Raw genomic sequence first — 24,161 nt, 5'->3', positions numbered from 1 at the left:
CTAGAGTCTCATCAGCTGTTTGTCCCTCCTGCGGGACAGATGGAGGGCTTTCAGCTCAGCCAGGATCACTTTGGAGCTGCATACCTTCCACTTCCTTTATTGTTGCGTTAGTGTTGCCTCCGGGTGCCAGGGTTGGAGTCGAGTGGGCTCTGCCTTTCTCAGGCCATGCAGATTAATTTGAGACTTAGCGGACTAAGAGAGTTTTGCAGGGATTACCCTTCAAGGTTCCATACCATGGCTTTTTGTGTGTGCTCTTGTTGCAGTGGTAGTGCTCCATGGGGGCCATGCGCCCATGGAATGGTGGTGGAACCATATTGTGTATGTGCCTGTGGGAACTGGTTCAGGGGTCTAGAGTCACAAGTTTTACTGGTCAGCTACCATGTTGATTTATTGGGGGGGTCCACCAAATTCAAAAGGCTAAGAATAGCTGCTCTTTGGAGCAATGTATTGCTGCCCCCGTCCTTGCATTGAACCTGAGAGTTGAGGTTTAAACAGACAATTACTCAAACCTGGAATATTCTGTAACTGCAGGTATACTTTCATTCACATTGCACACCTTTCCTTCTTTTATTGTTTATAAAAAATGTATTATTTTTCGCGATACTGAACAGTAGCATAATTTAGATCCTGAAATTTTAATCGTAAAGTTCTATCTTGCCTCACGGTTGTGTTTTCCTCCTGTGTAGCTGAAAATATTATTAGACCAAGTTGCAGAAGCTGTGTCAGATTTTGATGAATGTATTCGGTTGCGACCCGATTCCGCATTGGCACAAGCACAGAAATGCTTTGCATTGGTAAGTACGCCATTGTTACATTTCTAGGTGGTTTTCAAGTCGGAATTTTATATTTCACTTTACTGAAACCTGTGATCATTCAATTTAGTTACCTTAGAATTAAGGTGTAGAGTTACAAGACCTTTAGCCTGAGGCCGATGTGTTTTTGGTATTGCTTGTTTTTAATACATTTGTTTTTCGCTCTGGAGATATTGTGGAAAAGCCCAGCCCCGATTTGGAGTATTATTTTTGGGCACCTAAGTAGCAAGTATCTGTTCTATTAATTTGCTTAATAGAAACATGTTTGTCATAATACTCATGAAAGCAATATAGCTAATGAAAAAATGAACAGTACAGAGTACGTTTATACTTTCAAGTGTTGCAGCTTTTAAAGTTAACAACGGACCCTAAACTGTGCCCTAAATTATTTTTCTTACTTTGTCATTATCCTGCTGTTGACTCCGTTTGCACCTTTTTTTTTTTGTTATTGCCGACTGATTTAATGGGTTATACCCAATGACTGTTAAGTTGCTGTTTTCTTCAACTTTCCAATTTTGTCACGAACCTTGACATAAAATAACTTTGCAGCTGTATATTGGAGGCTAAGGTCCTAACATGTGTCATTTGTAACTTATTTTATTTACAATGCTTAGAACAGCAGAAGTATGGCACAGCACTGTAAAAATAAGTTGGTATTGTGCTGTTACCAAGTTGGGCTGACACAAATGATAGATCAAACTAACTTTGGACTTTCTCATATTATTCTGCGAGACTAGAAAACAAGTCCTGTCTGGCAATGAAATGCTTAGAACACCCTGGTACCAAAGTCTTCGGACGCCTTGGCAGCATATAAACTTTGTACTAGTTTCCAAAAGAATTCTAGTTTTTTTGAACTGATGCTTTAATGTGACTAATTATTCACATAATGATTGTCAGAATACCTTTCAGAGTATCACTGGGCAAGCAGGAGTTACTGCCTCCAGCTGTAATGGTTGAGGCCATTTACTCCTTATGTCCCTGGGCCCAACATACTTTGGGCTCTGAATAACTGGCCTAAGTAACCCTTCAGCACTTGGCTCTCAGTGGTAGTGCGAGTCATGTAGTCCAAGACTTCTGGGGGTAGAGGTAGATGCATGTAGTACACAGGCTCACAAGTCAACGAACGTTCAGCAGCCTTAAATGAATGCCCATCCAACAGCTCACGTTTATAAAAAGTAGTATTTGTACACAAAGCGAAATGTCACGCACTTAATAATAACACTGTCTCACAAGGTCTGTATTCTAGCACTGTCCACGTGGGTACTAGCTTCCCACTCTTCTATCTACGGACTGGGGTTATTCCCCATTTATGCGAGGCAACATCAAGTCTAAGTCCCGCTAGAGAATAAGTCTTTAAATTCCCACTATGGCTATTCAAGTCCAAGTGGTCCTACACATTTTACTCTTCAGTCAGAGTGATTTCCCCCCCCCAAAATCCCTATGACTAGATGCTCAGTGTTACCCCCTCCCACTGGAGATGAGACCCAAGACATAGGAGCATTCAACGGTCCTGGTTTGAGGTCCACTGCGGTTTGTGCTGGCGATGAGCAGTAGTCTTGTTGCATCTGTCACTGGATCTGACTACCATTTCGTGGTAAGTATCTCCAGAGGCAGATGAGAGCTGCTACTCGACTTCCGATGACAAAGTAGCGTCTTTGAGTTCACAGTTGCACACAGTTCCCAGACACTAACCCTCCGCTTCCTCTTCTACCCCCAGCTGGCAAATAGGGGTTGGGAGCTGCATACTTTAGGTGGTGTCTCTCTTTGAGTCGCAGCACTGCAGAGTATGACCGCCCTCTCTTCACCATAGCACTGCACTAGGATGACAGCCCTTAAGTTTCACCGCTGCCCCCACCTGGCATATGGGGGTCGCGAACCATGCACTTAAGGTGCCGTTCCTCTATGAGTCACAGCACTCCACACAGTGAGTGGCAGCCTTCTCTTCCATCACAGTTCTGCACCAGGGTGACAGCCCTTAAGTTTCATCGCAGCCCCCTCCTGGTATACAGGGGTTGCAAATAACGCACAAGAGTGGATGGCTCGTTCGGTGCGGTGTTCCATTCTTTTTTATTTTGCAGCAACTCCCATTTATTGTGCCCTTTTTATCTGAAAGAAGAGTCTATTAGTTATAGATTACTTACCTTAGAATTACCCCTCAGGCGTCAGACTGGATCCAGAGAACTTTTTCTCTTAGCAAAACCCCTGTTCGTCGGAATGTGGCTTCGGTCGACTCCACGGCCGTCGTCTGCGTCTTGGTTCCCGGGATGACATCGCAGTGCCTACTTAGACGCCGCCCCTGCGCACTGACAGTTCTTTCTTTTTCCACGCCAGCCTAGCGCAGATCTGGAGAGCTTACCCCTTTAGTAATTTTTTGACTAAGCCTTTTTCGACTCTGGTCGGCTTATTTTTTTAAGTCAGCGACTCCTGGTGCGTGAGGGATGTCCCATCGTCAGACCGACTTAAAGCCCTGCAAGGTCTGTCACAAACTGATGTCTGTGACAGACCCGCACCTTGTGTGCCTTTGGTATCTGGAGCGCGACCACAACCCGAAGTCATTCTCCGACTGCCGGGCCGTGAATCCGAACTCTTTGCAGAAGCGGTCCCAAAAGCTTTTGGAGGCCTGGTAGCCGGCTCCGCATCGCTCCTGGTCTCGCTTGAGAGGAAGGTCTCGAGACCGTTCACAGAGCCACCACCTCGTACAAGTCTTCGCACGCTTCGGGTAAGTTGAAGCACAAGAAGAAGGCTAAGAAGCGCCGTCGCTCTTTGCCTTCTCCCCGTCGGTCAGCTGACACAACGCAGGATCCGAAGGGTCGTTGCTCTAAGGCTCCATCTTCGGTGCCTGATTCAGGGATGACTCAGCACCTCCCCCAGACCAGCTGGAAGAACCGGACTGGAGACAGCAATTGGGTGACGCCAGTGGTCTGGGCATTTAACCAGACCTTGGCATGCTTTCTCCCCCTACTGTGGCTACAGAGGAGGGAGCGTCCTATGCTGTGGTGGTGCGTAGGGAGGCTGAGGCCTTGGGCCTAGAGCTCCCTACAGTGGCAGTCAGTGCTAATCTCCTTATGGAGGTGCTTCAACCTGCGGCAACTTCCTCAGAACCCCTCTCGCCCTTCAACGAAGCCCTCACGGACAACCTTCTGGGCACTTGGTCCAAGCCCAGCACAGGGGCTCCTGTGGAACAGACGATTGCCTGCCCCATCACCCTTCCCCTGAGAGCTTGATGGTCCAAGCTTCTTCTTCCAAGGGCGCATTCCCTTCTGCTCCTCCAGAGAGGAAATCCAAGAAGCTGGATCATCTTGGGGAAGCGCATGTTCTCTTTCTCCAGCTTGGCACTGCGGTCCGTGAATGCCGCGTGCCTCTTGGGCTGATACATCCATACAGTGTGGGATAACGTCGTACAGATGTTGCCTCAGTGCCAGGTGGAGGCCCGCGCCATTCTCTCACAGGGTGTGGAAGATGGGAGAGATGCAGCAAAATTCACGATTTGCTGTGGACTGGATACCACCGACTCACTGGGCAGACCGACTGCCACATCGGTAGCCCTTCGGTGTTGCGCCTGGTTGAGGACGTCTGGCTTTTCGGGGGATGTCCAAGCGACTCTGCTGGACATGCCCTTCGATGGCCATTGCCTTTTTGGTGACCAGGCAGAATCGGCGCTAGAGCGCTTTTTGGATTCTTGAGCTGCGGCCAGATCCTTAGGCCTCGCGGTGTCTTCCCATCCACCACAGTCTGCCTTTCCTGGCTACAGAAGGGGCACCCCACCACGTCTGGCCCAGTCTAACCACTGGTCCGGTCCACACAAGCTGTCCAGCTCATGCGTGGCTGCAGAAGTGGGACCCAGCGACCTCGCGGGTCTGGGAGCCAGCGGGCGGGACAGTCCACCCTTTCCCCATGCAGCAGTCTCCAAACCCTCCTAGTCTGACCTTTCAGGCCCATCAGCAGCTAATGGGAGGCGGAATTCGCCATCACCACCCCCACTGTCAAACTTTCACGTCGAACAGGTGGGTTTTGCAAATAGTCCGAAGGGGCACTCCCCCTCCTTCGAGACTACCCCTCCCTCCATGCCACCGTCTTTTGATCACATGTCGGAGGATCATTTGGCGCTTCTCCACCAGGAAGTATCAGCTCTCTTGGCCAAGGGAGCTATCAAGAGGGTTCCTATGCCAGAAGTAGGTTGTGGTTGTTATTCCCGCTACTTTCTGGTACCCAAGAAGGAGAAAGACCTGCGTCCTATTCTAGACCTCAGGGCCCTCAACCGCCCCCCTCCGGAAGGAGAAGTTCAAAATGCTAACCTTGGCTCAGTTCCTATCTGCCCTCGACCCTGGAGACTGGATGGTGGTGTTGGACTTTTAGCACGTCTGTTTTCATATCCCCGTCCTGCGAGCCCACAGGCGCTACCTGCGGTTCGCGAGAGGCCCCACGCATTTTCAGTTAATCGTGCTCCCCTTTACCAGTGCCCCTCAGGTGTTCACGAAAGTGATGGCAGTGGTCGCAGCTCATCTGAGCAGGTCAGGGGTTCCAGTCTTCCCCTATCTCGACGACTGGCTTTTGAAGGCGGCCTCGCCCCAGGCTGTCTTGTCCCACCACCAGACTACAGATGACCTCCTGTATTCGCTGGGGTTCTCTATCAACTTGCCGAAGTCACACCTGACTCCCTCTCAGACGCTCCCTTTCATCGGAGCTGTCCTGGACACAGTGCAGTTTCTGGCCTATCCTCCCGAACAGCGAGTCTGGGATATTCAGGTTATAATACCGATGTTTCAACCTCGATCTCTGATTTCGGTGAGAGTGACCCTGAGGCTGCTGGGCCTCATGGCCTCCTGCATCCTGCTGGTGTATCATGCCAGATGGCTTATGCAGGGTCTGCAGTGGGACCTGAAGTTCCATTGGGGGCAGCATCAGGGGAATCTTTTCGACTATTTCCAGATCTCGGAGGGAACCGTGCAACAACTGCAGTGGTGGCTAACAAAACACGCTTGATTCAGAGGCAATTCTCTCTCACTTTCCCAACCAGATGTCACAGTAGTGACAGATGCATCGCTCCTGGGATGGGGCGGCCATCTGGGAGAGGCGGAGATCAGAGACGTCTGAACTCCGGAGGAGTCCGGGCTCCATATCAACCTTCTGGAGCTCCGGGCGATCCGCCTGGCACTGAAGGCATTCCTTCCTTCTCTAAAGAGGAAGGTAGCGCAGGTGTTCACAGACAGCACCACGCCATGTGGTACTGCAAAAACCAGGGCTGGGTGGGGTCGTGGACTCTGTCAAGAGGCTCTTCGTCTCTGGACATGACTGGAACATCAGGGCATGACCCTAGTAGTTCAACACCTGGCAGGTTCTCTGAACGCCAAGACGGACGAACTTAGCAGCAGGTGCTTGGTAGATCACGAATGGCGTCTTCACTCAGAGGTAGTTCAAGGTCTCTTTCAGTGGTGGGGAGAGCCTTAGTTAGATCTGTTCGCCACCGAAGAGAACGCAGAATGTCAGCAATTCTGCGTGTTGGATTTTTTTCGTCAAGAGTGGAACTGCGGCCTCCTGAATGCTTTTCCATCTGTACCACTTCTGCCCCGAGTGCTGAAGAAGATCAAGCGTGTCCGGGCCCAAGTTATTCTTGTGGCTCCGGAATGGGCACGAAGAGCCCCAGAGCTCCTGAGCATGGCCATTGATCCTCCACTCAGACTGCCTCTTCGGGTCGCAGCATCAGGGAAGGGTCCGCCACCCGAACCTGTCCAGCCTCCACCTCCTTGCGTGGAGATTGAGTGGCGGCCGTTGACCGCATTTGACCTTCCACCCAAAGTTTGTAATGTCAGAGTGGCAGCCAGGCGTCCCTCCTCTAAAACGGTATACGCCTGTCGATGGAATACATTTGTGGCATGGCGCACAGCAAAGGCTGTGGATCCCCTGTCTGCCCCTCTTTCAGAGGTCCTTTTGTATATACTTTCTTTGGCCCAGTAGGTCTCTGCCCTGGGCACTCTTAAAGGCTATCTTGCTGCCATCTCAGCTTGCCTTCGGCTACCAGATCAGCCATCTTTGCTCAAGTTAAGAATAATAATAATACCGACATTTATAAAGCGTGAACAGCTACCTCAAACACTAGTGTCCCGGCGCTATAACAGTAGGCGGCACGTGAAGATGACAAGAAAGCAGTCCACAAGAGCACTATCCTAGGCTAAAGAGCCAAGTTTTTAGAGATTTTCTGAATAGGGGCTCAAACTTTTTTTGAGAATATTGTTTGGCAGAGAGTTCCAAGGCTTAGTAGCCCTCACTGTGAAGGATCTACCTCCTAAGGGGCTTTGACAAAGCGCGGAGTACATTGCAAATTTTGAGAATTGTACCTCAATGAGCGGTTCTGTTTATATCGACACAACCGTAGTTTATGGTAACTAAGACATTTGCCATGTAATGTCCGAAATGCCAAAGTTAAAGCCTTAAACTCAATCCTTCTTGCTACCGGTAACAAGTGGAGCTGTTTAATATGCAGAGCGATACGATGATGAAGCGGTACACGTCTAATCAATCTCACAGCCGCATTCTGTACCACCTGTAGTCTTCTGACTAGGTACACACGCAGGCCCAGTTAAAGGCAGTTTGCATAGTCCAGCCTAGATGTCACAGTGGTGTGGACTATGACTCTGCGCCAGTCGTCCGGCAGCAAATTTAAACATTTTCTCAGGCTTCTTAATTTGCTGAAGCAAGAGGCCGCATAAGTTCCCTATTCTAAATAGATTCTTTAAGGGCATTACTCATCCTTTTCCACCATCTCCTTTCGTAATGCCCCAGTGCGACTTGAACCTAGTCTTGTCTTATCTTATGTGTGCTCCCTTCAAACCTCTTCACACCTGTCCTCTCAGGCTTCTCACTCTGAAGACAGCTTTCCTTGTTGCTATCTCCTCTGCTCGCATGGTGAGTGAGCTTCAGGCTCTTTCTTCTAAGCCCCCTTTCTTCTCTGTGCATCCGGACAAAGTGGTGCTTAGGACGAGACGCTTGTTCCTTCCTAAAGCAGTTACTCCTTTTCACATAGGACAAACTATCACTCTGCCCATCTTTTTTCCACCTCCGCACCCTTCCAAGGAGGTGGAGAGACTCCACCGTCGGGACCCAAAACGTGCTTTGTCCTTTTACCTTGACCGTACTAAAGATTTCCGGGTGGATGATCAACTTTTCATTGGCTATGTGGGTGCCAATAAAGGTTGGGCTGTCCAAAAGCGTACCATCTCTAGATGGGTTGTCCTTTATATAAAGATTTGTTACGCTTTAGCAAAAAAAGAACTTCCGTGGGGCTGCAGGCTCATTCCACTAGAGCCACAGCAGCAACTATTGCTTTGTCACGTGGAGTCCCACTTATGGACATCTACCAGGCGGCCACGTGGGCATCTATGCACACGTTCACCAGACATTACTGCCTGGATAATCATGTCCAGAGGGACGGCTACTTTGCACGTTCTGTCCTCAAGATTTTTCAGGTGTAAACTTGGTTTACAGACCCTCCTCCGGGGTTGGTATTGCTTTGGTATCTATTCTAAGGTAAAGAATCTATAACTAATAGTCTCTTTCAGATGAACAAGTTACTTACCTTTGGTAACGATGTATCTGTAAGAGACGTATATTGGGTATAGATTCCTTACCGCCCCACCCATCCTCCCCGCTCTGCGAACTGACTTCTAGGGATAGGGACTCCCTTGCAGGGCCCTAGTTGTGGGGCACCAGTGGCCAGTGTCTTTCATGACTCTGCGCTTCTGGATGGAAAGTCATGTCAGAACTGATGTCCGCGCACAGGGGCGGCGTCTAAGTAGGCACCGCAACGTCATCACGGCGACCACGACGATGGATGCATAGTCGACCGATGCCACCTTCCAAAGTGCAGGGGTATTGCTAAGAGAAAAAGTTCTCCAAATCCAGTCTAACGCCTGGGCGTAATTCTACGGGAAGGAATCTATAACTAGTATATGTCTCTTACAGATACATCGTTACCGAAGGTAAGAGACTTGTTCTTTAGCTACACATACGCTGCAGTACACATGCAACCATGTGCGCTGGCTCTTGTGTATTTTATCACTTCACAGTCACACATACAGTGCTACCCACATACACAGCCATGCATGCTGATTCTCATGTATTGTACTATTAACAGGCAGATATACATTCTAGCGTGCACATTGAACCACGCGTGCTGTCTGTCAATCCATACAACTCAATGCATGCCAAGGGCACAGCAGCAGAACTTTACACAAGCGTCAGAAGGCACCACTCTAGAGATATGGGTGAAGAAGCCAGTTCACTCAACTGATCACTATTACTGAAAACCTAGTATGCTGCCTCCACTACTCTCAAGCTACTCAACTCTAGGTGAAAGCGGTATCCTTCCATCACCCAAATGTAGCACTTTAGGTGGCCATCCTGGTCTTAGCAAGACCACACAATCTGTGAGACAGGCCTAGGTCATGGCGCACACGTGTTATCCTTGTTCTTAATATTGGTTCTTGAAGTGGTTAGTCCTATGATGATCGTTTTTATTTCACCTTATTTTAATGTTGCAGCTGTCTCGTTACAGGCTATTAGAAAAAAAACTTGAACTTAGTAACTTGAATGTAGTACCTATGTAAGTTACCCATGCACCCCCTTCCATCTTAAAACGTGCTTTTCCTCATGCCATTACCTACATCCAGCCAGAGAGTAAATGAAATGATACGGAGGTAGAGCGGGGTGGCCCTCCAATGATAAAAAATATAAAAACTGCAAAAAAAAATGAATATAGGCAGTGTTGAGTTGCTCTCCATCTTATCCAGCACAGCAAAGTGCACTAGATGCACCAGAGCATTTAAACTGTTGTACGAAACTCTACAAATGATCACTGCTCTGCCCAAACTAAGGGGACATAGAAGTCAACACCTTATGTGAAACACTATGGAAGTCCACCTCCGAGAGCAAAAACCATACACACAGTCTTTCTTTTTCTCACTATACTCTGACACAAACATAATCCTAAGAAATCTGAATCATGCAGCCAAGAATCACCCCCACTCCATCTGGCGAACATGATTGGACAAAAAATCAGCAAACATTTCCTTTTATCTTCCAACAGTGTTGTGTAAAAAAGTATTTTTAACACTATATTTTTCCTATTGCCCATGATTTGCTTGGTGGATTTAACTTTTTTGCCCCTCTGTTCCATTCTCTGTGCTGCTTTATGTGCTTATTTCCTAATGTTTGCACAATAGTGCTCTCCCTCCCTAAACCCATGTTTTCCCTCTTCCTTTGACCCCACTCGCATTCAACTCTTGTCCATCTCATTCTGTTTTCACTTCCCATTAGCCCTGCTCCCTACCTCTTTTACTTTCCCATTTTTTTTTTATTTTCTTGGGCATTCCTGCTTCAAATTATATTTGTTTTTGCGCCAACCCATCTCCTAATCTTGCCATCCAGTTCCTATTCCTTTTTTCCTTCTTTTTTAATCCAGTTATATTTTTAAAAAAATGTAAGTGAATTACTGAACTTGCTTTCCATCTGCTCAGATTTTTATTTTTTATTTTACTGTTTTTGTTCCTGTGTCTATCCTAATTAACAGTCCGCCTCCTCGACTGTTTTTTTCCCTATTTAAAACCATTTTCTGAAACTTATTTAGACTACATTTCATGTTTTTTATGACTTATTGGCCACTAGTCTTTTATAATTAAAATATATTTCTACCAGCCGAACACACACCCAATTAGCTTTTGACTAAGGAAGCATTAATTGCCAGGGCCCACTCCTGGGCTACACTCAAACTGAAAAATTATTACTCAAAGCATTTAAAATAAACAACAAACCTCTTCCAACTTGATGCGCACAAAATCACAGAAATGTAGGGGAAATGGCGCAGACGTGAAAACCAGCTCAGCTACATGGCAGTATCAGTGGCAAAGATGTGCTATTCAGATATCAGAAGCAACATTTGTTAAGATGTTAATTGAACAGTTTTGTAGATTCATTGCTATACATGTATTTTACTAAATGTGTACACTAAATTTAATTTGACAACTTTTTTCCTAGTGGGGTTTGCCAAACCTATTTATTTATTTTTTAGTATCGACAAGCATATACGGGTAGTAATTCTCTGCAAGTTCAAGCAGCCATGAATGGCTTTGAGGATGTCATATTAAGATTTCCACGGTGTGCAGAAGGTTATGCGCTGTTCGCTCAGGTGGGTTTTGATATCCTTTGATTTTTAATTGTTTTTTTTTTTAACATTGTTGATATTTATTCAACATGTTAATGTTAAATGCTGACTAGAATATATACCCTTTTTACTCTTATTGTATGGCAGTTGCTTGTACTGATAAATCAATGCATTCCACATGTTTTTTTAAATCCATTATTTTGATCCCAAATTATCTCATTAGTCTATATCACTACAGACAGTATCACCAACATACTTTATTTTGCTTATTCGATTTGGTCTTTTTACAAAGTGTAGGTGTCAGCGGAATACTTTACAGAGGACTATGATACTCAGTGGGTGCAATGGAAGTTTCCATTTGATGCTGTAGGTACAGTGTGAAAATGTAACAACAGTTAATGGTGAAATACTTCATGTAAGGAGGTTGAGCTGGTTGGGTAGTAGATGTAAGGACAAGGTAGGGAATTGTATTATTGTAAATTTTAGAGATCCCAGAGCAGTAAGGTTTATCTGTGAAGGCAGGGTCTCTAGAGGAGGGGGTGGGATCCAAACGCTTACTCTAAGTCACTTTTATCCTCGATCAACCTCAGGTACCCCTCTGCTTACATGGAATAGGTTTGAAACACCCTATAGACATTCTATAGACATTCTAATCTTGCTTTTTAGGGTAGAGAGTCACCTCCCTCTGGCCCACCATTTTGATACCTCATTCGATCACCCTATTTCTACCTATAACCAATTTGCCCCCTTGTACACCCTACAGGAAAATGATTGACATGGGGATGGAAAGGATCTGGATAGGTTATCGCTATATGGGTGCCAGTTTCAAACCTCTGGGGTAAATGGTTGTAGTTCAGTATCACCGCCTCATGACTCCCTCTCGCTCCAGTTCTCTCCTCCTATCTTCAATAATGTCGTGATGGGGAGTACTGCCTCTTGTAATATGGTGGATAGTCAGGCGGCTACCTCTAGCCCCGTTACTCCTTCTGCGAAGGTAGCGTCATGGAATATTGCGGGGCTGGAATCCAAATTACATCTACCAGACTGGGCTAGTTTTATCGATAAGATTGATATCTGGTCCTTTCAGGAAACTTGGGCAATAGCTCCACTTTTTCGCTCAGGCTACTTGAACTTTTTTAAACCAGCAGCTAAGGGTATTAGGGGTAGATCTGTGGGTGGTTTGTCGATCTGGGTACGCCAACGAGAGGGTGTGTCAGTGGTGGAGATTCCGATAGATAGCCCAGACATTATGGCTATTAGGGTCTGCTCCACTAAGGGGCTTAACATCATTATTATTAATATTTATTTAAGGGGGCTCCCAGGTGGTAGATGTTCTCCAACTGCCCTTATATTAGAGGATTTCTTAGGAACCATAACTAAAAAAGTAAACAGGGTTGTTGTTGGGACTTCAACACCTGTTTTGAGCCTCTTGGAGTGGATGATGGGAAGCTTACAGAAGCTGAAGACTCTATGTGGGGCATACCTCAGTTGGAGCTGATACCCATTAAAAAATGGACGCAAGCGGTTTAGTTTATTAAGGGCTTGTGTCTCGAAAAGGGTATGTGGGCTGTTAATGGTAGATCGAAGTCTGATAGATCTGGGGTAGTGACCTTTGACTATGGAAGATCTGGGTCCCGTATTGATTATATATTGGTTAATGTGGAGTTGTGGTCGATGATTGATGATATGGTGGTTGTATGTAGACCAGAAAGCGACCATAACCCCCTAGTTTTGTCCATGCTTGATAAGTTTTATTGATATTGTTATGGATGATGTCCCTACTGTTCAGGCAAAAGTATTCTTAACTAATGATGAAAGAAGGGTACGCTGGCCTAAAATAGTTATTAATGAGGGTTTTATGTCCATGATTAGGATTTTGCTTATTAATACATTAGACAAACTCAATTGTTCTGAGTCCCAGGTTGAGATTAATGGAAAATTTCCCGGTATTCATATTGGGTTATTCTCAGAGCTTAAATCCTTCTTTGTTAAGAGTTTACCCCATAACTCCAAAAACAAAGAGTTGAGATCCCGATCCTGGTACGATAATGGTTGTAGACAGGCTCAAAGAGCCTTGCTTGTTGCCATTAAATCTAGATTACCAGATGTTATTCGTAGCTGTAGGGCTATTTATAAACGTGCCCAATTATCAGCTAAAAGGAATTGGGACGAGGATCGCTGGAAGGGGTTACTACAGGTGTCCGATGGGCGGAATATGACTGAATTTTGGTATCTCCTTAAGTGGGGTAACCACCCACAAGATAGGGTATCTACCACCCACGTGGAGCCACAGCAGTGGGTTTCGTATTTTGAAAACCAGTTCAAACTTAAGAGTAGGACTATAGCTGCGACACCGTCTCTTATGTGTGAGGAACCCTTGGTATTTGTCCCCTGTGAGGTGAAGTCTATTTTAAAGGCCATCCCGAGTGGCAAAGCACCGGGGCCCGATTGTATCCCTGCAGACCTATTTAAACATGAGCAACACCTATGGGTCCCATATTTGACCATGCTAGCCAATGCCCTTGCTAATGGAGCTTCAGTTCCTGATTCTTGGTTAGGGGCAGAGATATTGCCAATCTATAAGAAGGGCGATCGCTCTGCCCCGGCCAATTATCGTCCAATTAGCCTTATAGATGCGGTACAAAAGATTGTTGCCTGCCTACTTTTGGGTCGTATACAGGGCTGGATGGCTGATTTCGATATATTAACACCACTCCAGGCGGGTTTTCGGTTGCATATTGGAACCCTAGACCAAGCATTCAGGGTTATGCTCCTGTATTGGAAAGAGGTTATCCTTGGGGGTGGCATGCTTTTTGCGGCATTTGTGGACCTAAGGGCCGCATTTGACCTTGTACCAAGGATTAAGTTGTGGGATGTTTTATTGGGAATGGGCATGCCCAAAGAGCTGGTGGCTCTTCTTATTAAATTGCATGAACATACGTATGCTAAAGTTCGATGGGGTAAACCCGGGGAGGTGACGGATAGGTTTGAGGTTTCTAAAGGGGTTAGACAAGGGTGTGTTTTGGCTCCCACCCTGTTTTCCCTGTTCATTAACGGGGTTATGAACTACCTTACTAACTTCCCCACTGATGCCCCTTCCCTTGCTGGCAAGAAAGTCCCCTTGCTAATGTTCGCGGACGATACGCTCTTATTACTAAGATGAGACAGGGGTTACAGCTTGCTCTGTCTCGCTTTGAGCTTTTCTGCCGCGATCATGAGCTGGAAGTTAACGTAGGGAAGACCAAATTCATGGTCCTTCGTGGTTCAAGATCAGTTAAATCAAGGGTTAAAATGGGTGGGGTTATTCTTGACCAGACAGCTGTTTTTACTTATTTGGGAGTCACATTTTAGTGTAAATTTGAGTTGGAACCCCCAAATAGATGTCCTTACCCTTAAGCACGCCCAACTTGGCGGAGCTCTGTTGAAGGAACATAGAAACTCGCTAACAAAACCATTGGCTCCACTGATTAAAATCTATGGTTCCAAAATTCTTCCAGCCATTATGTATGGGGCGGAGTTGTGGGGCTTTAGTGATATGTCCAAACTTAAGGTTGCACAGAACAAATTATTTAGGTCAGCAATAGGGTTACCGCAATCAATTCCTCGTATTCCCCTATTGTATGACCTAGGCTGTAACCCGTGGAGGACATGGTACGGTATAGACCACTTGCGTTTTGGCGGCGCCTGTGGACGACACCGGAACTGTCTATGTATGCCGAGGCCCTCCTGGAAGTTAAAGGGCTACGGGGTTCGTCGGGGATTCCTTGGTTATCAGCAATAAAAACTTCCCTGATTGATATGGGGCTGGGGTCCTTATGGGTTGATCCTGTTACTGCTGTTTTCCCCTCAAAGAAGCTTTTTAAAGAAATCTATTGGAGTAGGATTAAGGAAAAGAGATTAGCAGTTGCTCTGGGTGGCCCCATGACAGTATTATTCCTTGTCATCAAGGATGTCCCCACTTATGATGAATATTGGGACATCATAACAAAGCCATCTGATCGCAAATTGTATCATCAGTTAAGAGTTGGCTCCCTCCCTCCTCGTGGGGTAACGAGTTCATGGAATCTATGTGGCAGTGATAAATGTCCCTTTTGTGTGGAGGAGGTAGAAACTGCTGATCACTTCCTTTTTTGTTGTCCAATGTGCACTCAACCAAGATGTGTATGGCTAAAGCCTGTATGCCGTTCACTGGGAACAAGATCAGCACAGGTTGCCAGTCGAATCCTAAAATCTGACACCACTAAGTATATTGTCATAGGGGTATCTAAATTTGTTAGTTGGGCTTGGTCAATTCGGACCCGCAATTTGAGTCTATAATTTAGTAGTACACATAATGTTGCAGGTGGTTTAGCATATTGTTCATTATTATTGTTCATTATATTATGAAATTTGTTCTTATTTTTTTTTTTAGCGGCTATTGATTGCATCAGTCGTGAGTCTTTGTATTGTATTTAACAACTTTTTATTTTGTTTTTAGTATGTATTTATTTATGGATTTTTTGGACTATATTAGGACAATTTATTATGCAGTGTTTTATATGTATAGCATGTCTTTTATGATGTAAATCGAAATAAAGACCCTTTTGACTGACTGACTGTAACAGCAGTTCTTCCTGATTATTTTGAGAAAAAAGTTTTTTTGTTGTATACTTATAAATGCTGAATCCTCACCTTTTGGATCTTTCCAGGCTCCAGACTGGATGTAGAAACTCTTGCAATAGCTCTTGTATGCTGGCAGCTATCACCATCAGCCTCCATCACAAATCTGTCCCACCTTCAGAGGTGATAATGCTCTGAGCTCATTCCTTTTTTCTATGCCCCTCGCTGATCCGAAGCTCTGCTCCTACTGATTACCAATGTGTTTTTGCTTGCCTAATTTTTTTTGGCCGTGTGCATTGATGATGTCCTTGAAGATGCCCGGCTCCTCGGTATCGCATGTGCCGGAAATAGATTTTGTGATGAGCCCCTGGCACAACTTCAAGTCTAGTGACAAATGCTCCCTGTTGCACCCAAAAGTCAACAGGGTACAGGTATCTGTTTTATGTGGCTGAACACAAAAATCGTGGTAGGTTCCACTCCAAATCATGAGGCCTGTCCCAATTTGCTTCATCATGCAAGTCAAAGGTGAAATCAAATGTCAAGTTGAAGAAGCAGCTCTGAATAAGTAAGCATAGCTCTTCAACATCCAGACTTTCCTCCTCCAGGGAGAGATCATGCAGTCAACGATCATGTAGCCAGGGTTCAAGACGCTGTCATGCCACACAATATCTAAGGCACAATTATGTGTGGAGAAATCCTCTCCTCTAGTTCCTCTGTATCGTCTGCAGTGCTCTTTTAGGACTGATGCCATTTTTGGGTCAGACTTTGATGGCACACAAAGCCTTCTGCCATTGCATTCTGATAATGTTGAGGCAGATCAGCTATTCTGTCAACTATATCGATGCTAGTGGGTGCGTTATCCTGCAATATCCTAGTAGCTTAGACACATCCACAGAATCTGCCCTGGATTTACCCTTGGGGCCCCAAATTGAGGAAAGTGGTTTGGAGGGTAGCAGTGGTTTTGGGATTGCCACTTCCCTAGAAGGAAACTAACCCAAATCTCCTAATTGAGATTTTGCAATCTCGATCTTCTACTTGGGAGCCACTTCTTGCCATTTAATGAAGCTTGTGTTGACCAAATAATGGCTGCTTGGTCTAAAACAAGGTCTTCTCCTGCAGTGAATCAACATACTGCTCGGCGCCTTAGAAAAATAGTGGTATAGGATTTAGCGGTTGAGGAGGGTTCCTATTACTGAATGAAATTATGAAGCATTGCTTCATCCATGCTTTAATAGTTGCGTTCAGTTCTAGGCTGTACATTTCCAGTTGTTGGAACCTGGGTTTATGTTACAGTACCCCCTCATTTTTGCCTGGTGTTTGATGCAACTTTTACTGAAGTGCACTGGGTTCCTGCTAACCAGGTCCCCAGTGTTGGTGTCTCCCCCAAAAACTGTACAATTCTTTCCCCAATTGGCAATACCTTTAACACTCTCTGTAAGTCCCTTGTAAATGGTACAACTGGTACCTAGGGCCTGATGTACTAAAGAGGGCCCCCAGGGGCTGCAGCATGAATTGTGCCACCCTAAGGGACCCCTCACCATGCTCATGCAAGACTGCCATGGCAGGCTGCGTATTTTGCTGCAGACAAAGGTGAAAATACGACATGACACACATCCCTGGGTGCCATGTCCCCTAACACTGCACGTGATATTTGTAAGTCACCCCTACAGCCCTAAGGCAGGATGCCCTATATTACATGTGAGGACATATCTGCATGAGCAGATATGCCCCTGTGCTGGTCAGTTACATTACTGTCAGTGCAAGTGAACAGGGAAGCCATTTAAGAACATGTGCTGGACACTGGTGAAAATGAGTTCGCCAGCTACATGATGGCTTCAATAAAAATAGGGATGTTTGGTATCATACATCTTGTATTAATAAACTCAAACTGATTCCAGTGTTGGATTTATTAATACATGCATCCAGAAAGCACCTTAGAGCTGCCCACTGAAAACCTACCAGCCTCTGGTGTGTTAGCTGACTGGTCTCTGCCAGCCTGTCACTGAGACAGAAATCTGACCTCCCAAGGTGAGTGCCTTTGCTCTCAGGTGGACAGAACAAAAGCCTGCGCCGCAAGAGGGTGTTCACACCTTTGAAATGCGAATCTGACTCTCCTAACAGAAGAGGAGATCAAATCTCCTTTGTCCAGAACCCATGGCACCTAGACAGGTGGAAAATTAGCTAGTCAGGTAGGCGTGCCCACCCTCTGGCTATTCCACCACTAATGTGGCATAATCTGAAGAGGACACAGCTTTTCAGATTTAGCCATCCATGTGCTGGCAAACCTAGGAACTCTGGGACAGGGTAATGCCCACTTTCCACAAGAAGTGGTCATATAGGGGGCTTAGTGACCCCAAGGGTAAGTAGCGAATTGGCTACTACCCTACACTCCCATAGCACCCCTAAATCTAGTATTTATGGAGTCCCTGGCACCAGGAAAGCTGATCCGGCCAGCATGAAAGACAAAGAAGGACATGAGTAAGATCTTGCGAGAACTTAAGATCCAGCAACTGACTGGGTGTCCGTTCTGGCTCGCCTGCTACCTACGCCAGCTGCTCCAAAATTTGACTTGTCCTGCAGCTGCTGAGTCCCCAAAGCGTGGGAGACAAGTCAGCACTTCACCCAGGAACCAAGACCTCCAGAGAAGTAGCGGACCTGGATCCTGCAGGTGACCAAAGACTCCTGGAAGGACTCCGGGACCACAGAAACCTGACGCCTGAAGACACCACTGCACCCTTCGCTCCAAGCCAGAGTTGAAGTGGGCTAGTGGTGTCATCGTGGTCCAACAGCCCTCCAGAGCCAGAGTCAAGTGTGGTGACACCTCTCATGGACTCCTCGACGTCCCCTGCAGCCTCTGCACGCATACCCCCTCTACCACTACTGCTCCCAGTAAGAAAACCGTGACGCCTAAGACACCTCTGCACCCGTCGCCCTTGTGCTGTGCAGAAGAGGACCAAAGGTGTCCCTATGTCCCTGAGCATCATGAGGCGTGAGTTCCCCTGTTGATTCAGCCCGACTGGGCTCCCAGTCCAAGCATGCAGCCTCTTTACGTGTAGACCTATCCTCAAAGAATAACTTTGGGAACCCGATGCTGTTTTGCACCTCTGCACCCGGCCGCCTTAGTGCCGCTGGTGATCTTCTGCTGTTGCTGCCTTGAACCTTTCCCAGCACTTCCTTAATTTCTGGAATTTGGTCCCGTAAGTCGCTGTACGATACCTGAATGCAGCTTTGACTTTTCCTCCCATAGGATAATATTGCAGTGTCCAGAAAGTGCCGACTTTTTGAACTCTAAAATATTCCTATTTAAAAAACGTACTTACCTGAACGTATTGATTCCGGTGCCAAAGTATATATAAAAATACTGGTTGTTTTTATAAATTGGTGTGGATCTCCTTATTGAGTCGTGCGTATCCTTTATTGACTATTGTGTGTATTTCAGATGTCTTGCACTCCTCTGTGTTAAGCCTAAGGCTTCTTGACCACACTACCCCCTAAAAAGAGTATCTTGGTATTGCTATAGAAAGGCCTCTGTCATAAGGGAACCCCTGGACTCTCTACACAATATATCTCATTTTTTATATATTATATAAAGAGCCAGCTTCCTGCACTTGTGAATGTGCCGTCATCCTCCATCCGAGAGTTTGAGTGGCGTTAAGATGACTTGAGGTCATGAAAGCTGTGATCCTCTCTCTAAAGATATAGTTTTGAGAGAGAGGACATACTAGGTTTGTGTCCAAGGATCAAACAGCTGGTCACAAAGATGGGAGTCAGTTGTGTTGATAGCGAATTTGAGACCATGTCAAACATCCAATTTCTGTTCTGCTGGTTTGGAATGGTTTAGGAATTATTGGAACGTCTAATTAAATATTAGGCATAAATGTAAAGGATTTCTGCTGCGTGACCTTATTTCTTACAAAATGAAGAAAGGGTTCACCTTTTTATTTGTGTCGATGAAAGTATGGGGAACAGCCTCCTCTTGTGTGCAGTTCATTTGTTTTGTGAAACCCAGAACCTTGCGCTAACATCCTGGATGTATTTTGTGTGTGTGTGTGTGTGTGTGTGCGTGTGTGCGTGTGTGTGCGTGCGTGTGTGTGTGTGTGTGTGTGTGTGTGTGTGTGTGTGTGTGTGTGTGTGTGTGTGTGCAGTACATGCATGGTAGTAGGCCTGTGTGTGTGTGTGTCTGCATACTTAACCCATTGGAATCCATTTTGGGTGCCCCTGGTTTGGCATGGCACAAGATGGAGAGAGAATGAATTCCTCAAACAGTGGAAATGCATTGCCTGCATTCCTGTGGCTGGAGTGTGGATTTCCAGACACTAGAGAGAAGAGAGCGGAGTCGGGCTTCCTCTATAAATTTCGGGAACACTTTGTTAGCAAGGGGCTGCTGATTAGTTGTCTCTAAATACAGCATTTGTTAGCTGGTAGGGTTGAACTGTGGGACTGCAGTTTCTGTTCTTCACAAAGGCAGTCGCAGAAACCTTACACTTCATTGTGCTCATGCAGTGGGTGCTGCAGGTTGGAGACCACCCCAGTGGTACCTGGTGTGAAAAGCATCTCCCTACATAAAAAGCTGTCTGGAACACATCCTGAGAAGGACAATTTAATAGAACCATGCCAAACAGGTTCTGAGGTTTAAGACTTAGTCCACATCCCCAGTCTAGCAAATGAATATAAAAGTGGGACCCAAACCACCCCACTTAGTTTCATTTTCAAGGAAAGGGAGTGCTCCGCAGAATATTCGGACTGCTTTGTAACCAGGGCTGCTTGGCAGCAAGTATCCCAGGTGTGAGTGACATCAGCTGAAGTCTGTACTTTTTGCTGAAGGAGTTGAGGGTGTGCCTAGTGCCTAGAAGCCTGTCTGCTGAGAGGGGGAATGATCTGCCTGGTCCTGCAAGAAAATAAACTGTCCAGAATGAAGATGGACAAAATATTTCTAGGCAAAAGAGCATCCAGAGGAATTGAATTGTACAGTTGGAGAGTGAAGCCAGGAGCAACTTGTTATCGAAGAGGATCTCCCGATTTCATCATGGTTCTGGGTGGGATATGCAACACTTGCCATGAGGTTCACCGGTTGGTGATTGATGTCCTTTGAGCGACCACATCTGCCTGTGGTAGAATCACGCCAGTGAGTTTATGATAATCAAGCGACTAAGAACTCTGTTCTTACCCGCTACGCCAACAGCGGTAGGAACTCAAAAGAGAGGAACTGATTGCTCATTTGACTTGTAGGGCACCAGTCATCTGCATCATCTTGTTTTTGCAGTAATTTCTGGGACATGATTTTACTTAGTCACCCGGGGTGGAAATAACATGGAGGGAAGGAAAATGGTAGCCGAAGCGCCTGAAGGAGGAGCCCTGATCAAGATCACAACCGCATATATGCTGAATTGAATTGTGTAGTATTTAGTAAGCTGCATGATTGAACGCACTTTTTTCCAAAAAGATCAGCACTGAGCTGGACATTGAATTATTGTCTGCTGATTAATTTTTAGTTCTTGGCTTGTGCACCAACACTACTTTTCCGAGTAGCCTATTATTGATTGTCTTCTCTACCCTGATATTCATGGGTGGAAAGGGTTGTACTTGGCCCAGTTTGCAGAGCCATTGTAGGACAGACCCCAGAACACAAGTGGAAAAACAAACATCTACTACCATGGTGAGGCCCATTAGCCCTTGATTGCCATGTGAACTCCTTAAGGAGGGTCTGACAGATAGTGGATGAACCCACAAGCTGAAGCAACCTCTAAATCAATGGTTACCTAGGAGCGGGTGCACTAAAAGAGCTGAAATTGCAGTTTCTGAATTTTGATGATGCTCTGTGAAAACAGCAGCAAAGACTTAAGGTGCAGATCTTGCAGAGGGCTCCATTTACAGCAGTGCCTCAATTTGAAGGCATATGCTCTTGTAGTCAATGAATCCCTGGCACTTGCAAAAAATAGTTTCGCATTCAGAAGGTACGTTCTGTTATTGTAAATCTTTGTGCTCAAGTGCCATGCATGCTGTTAAATAGAGGTTGCAGGTTGCTATAAATACCTTTTGCTACTCTGCTTGGGAGGTTTGCAGTAAAAAGAAAGAAGAGCGATCAGTAAATCTTGTAATAAAAAAGCTAAAAATGTATCAGATAAAAATCATTAAGAAGTGCCTTAAAAAAAAAAAAAAGAGCAGAATGCATATACTTTAAAATCCCAGAATGTGTAAATGAACAAAAAAGACACTGAAATATGACTAGCTCACTTCTTGATAGCAAGTAACATCTTCTAGAAAGATCTTATTGGGCAAGCTGAGTGTGAGAAGTTGGCCTGGCATATGCTGTTCCTAGTTATAGGGACACCTTGCACCAGTCCAATTCGACTCCTATTGATGATAGGTTTAAGACAACCTTTAATGAAAGCTATCCTAGTGGTAGCTGTGGAGAGCAGCCTTCAGGCTAAGTCTTGAAGGAGTGTTAAGCTTATTGTTTTACCATAATAACCTCTTGAATAACCAAATGAAAGAGTAGCCCACACAGGTATATATATAAAATATATGTATTTATTCTAGACAGAATCCCACAGTCACTTTATGTGGCTAGTGGCAAAGTTACACTTCAAACAAGCATTTATAAACACAATAAATAGCACAGAAATCAATGGGCCCCAGGGGGGGACCAAACCATATACTAAAATAGTGGTATAAGAACCACGACAATTCTACAGGCAATGCCTAGGGCATTCAGGATCGCTGGCCCCTTACGAATCCACCCACAGTTAAGAGGAAGGGGACCCACGGGAGGCGTGTGCAGTGCGAGAAGTTGCTATCGGGATCGCAATGTTAGCCTATGGAGAATGTCGCGGTTGAATAATTAAGGTTTAAGGACACTTCTAACAACAGTACAAAGTTAAGGCTTGAGACTTAAGGCTTTGGAGAGCCCACCACCACGGAAGTACCGAAGTACCACTGTTACCTGCCCCAGGGAAGCCGGGTGCATAGGTCGATTCTGGTGTCGGGTCGCGGGCTGATTTTCTATGGAAAAGGGGTCCAAACTGCTGCTAGCTGGAAGTGCCGTTGAAGTCGTGAAGATTAGAGTTGAAGAAAAGACAAAGATGAACCTGAAAGCAGAGGGGACAGAGTCTGGGTCACAGCACAGTGACCAGGGAGCTCACAGGAAGGAGCTCGTGGATGTCGGGTGCTTCAGGTGTGGAAGGTACAGCTGGGCTCTGCAGTCACGGGCTCCGGGAGGCTTCAAGGAAGGCCAGCTTCTGGAGGGCGACTGTCCCACGTCGGCTGAGGGTCGCTGCGGTGTTAGTGTCCCGATTGGATCCACTAAGCATTGGCAACCGCAACCCAAGCAAGATGAACAAAGCAGCTGCTGGTGCAGACCCACGTGGTCTGAGGGTGCTCTCCTTTGCAGGGAGCGTAGAGCAGGCCTGGAGCAACCAGGGGAACTCTTAGAAAAGAAGATTGTCCTCCGTCAGGGCCCACAAGTCGAGAGACAAGGGACCGCGGAAGGCAGCAAAATGGAGTGCGTAAAAGGGCTCCCACGGGCCACCGGAGCGGGCCAGGGAGCTGAGAGTCGGCACAAATGCTGCTTGAAGGTTGGCTCAAGAATGGGCCAAAGCACAACTTCCCCACTGGTCGGGGTCGTGTGCTGGACAAGAGGTGGCCTGTGTCTCGGGGTATGCGGGGATCTCGACACCCACGTGGTCCAGGGTGCTCAGACTTGCTGGGCACACTCACAGGACGCTGGGATGCACTGGAGACCCACCTCGAGGTTGCTGGAAGGCGTCGAAGGTCGTGAGAGCAACGAAGTTCCAACCGGGTATCTTGTAGTCTTTTAGGTGCCTGCCAAGCAGGGGGATAACTCCTTTATCCCAAGGGAGATTTCTTCAGTCAGCTGGGCAGCAGCTCGTCGAAGGTCAGTTCTGTGAAGTCCTGTACGAATCTAAGGCTCTAGGGCAAAGTTATTCCCATATATCCCCAAGATTAGGGGATGGTCCAAAAGAGAGCCTACCAATCAGAGTAGAGGCGGGAAAGGGTGGCTACACCCACTCCCCTTTGTGTGTTTCCTGCCTGGGCGAGGGGCAGGACGCCCCTGAACCGGTTCCAGGCGGTGTTTGCAGAATTGGGGCTCTGCAGCTGCCTACGTGCAACTCTGAAAGGACATTTGGTGCACCCACCCTGTTCCAATCCACATATCCTGTCTGGGGAGGTGCTGGCACCTCCCTGCCACAGGAGCCCTATTGTCCAGATGGCGAGGCTGGGGTTTTCCCCAGCAACAGCCAGCCAGAGTCGTGTAGGTGGCGAACAGTAGCCATTTTGTGGTACATGTGCACTTTTAAATTGGTGTCCAAATTCTACCGCTTTTCCCATATCACCCTCCTAGCAAGGGGGAATCGTGCCCCCATGCCCATGGCTGGACTGGGGGTATGATTCCTTCATGTTTGACACCAAACACGATATGGTTCTGTGTAGCCATTCCTAAGTTACAGCGATGACGCAATAACTTATAATGCGGTTAAGAGTATATGGTATGGCTACACTACAAACAACCCAGTAACGATTTTACGAAGGTTGCAGAGAGGTCCTACTCACGTAGGGGTCCCCCCTCACACATA

The 24,161-nt window shown here is 46.4% G+C and overlaps 1 protein-coding gene across 2 annotated transcripts in view; it reads left to right on the top strand.

Moving 5' to 3' along the window:
• TOMM70 (translocase of outer mitochondrial membrane 70) overlaps positions 1-24,161 on the top strand; it is a 252,001-nt gene that overhangs the window by 145,733 nt on the left and 82,107 nt on the right. For both annotated transcript variants that reach the window (XM_085622469.1, XM_085622468.1), the window contains exons 8-9: positions 687-794; positions 10,876-10,992. In XM_085622469.1, the coding sequence (XP_085478595.1) occupies positions 687-794; positions 10,876-10,992 (225 nt within the window). The remainder of the gene's footprint in view (positions 1-686; positions 795-10,875; positions 10,993-24,161) is intronic.

Source organism: Triturus cristatus, chromosome 8, assembly GCF_964204655.1.
Source record: "Triturus cristatus chromosome 8, aTriCri1.1, whole genome shotgun sequence".
Lineage (NCBI taxonomy): Eukaryota > Metazoa > Chordata > Amphibia > Caudata > Salamandridae > Triturus > Triturus cristatus.
Note: the sequence above shows the minus strand (reverse complement) of the source record. Positions and strands in the feature narration are given on the sequence as shown.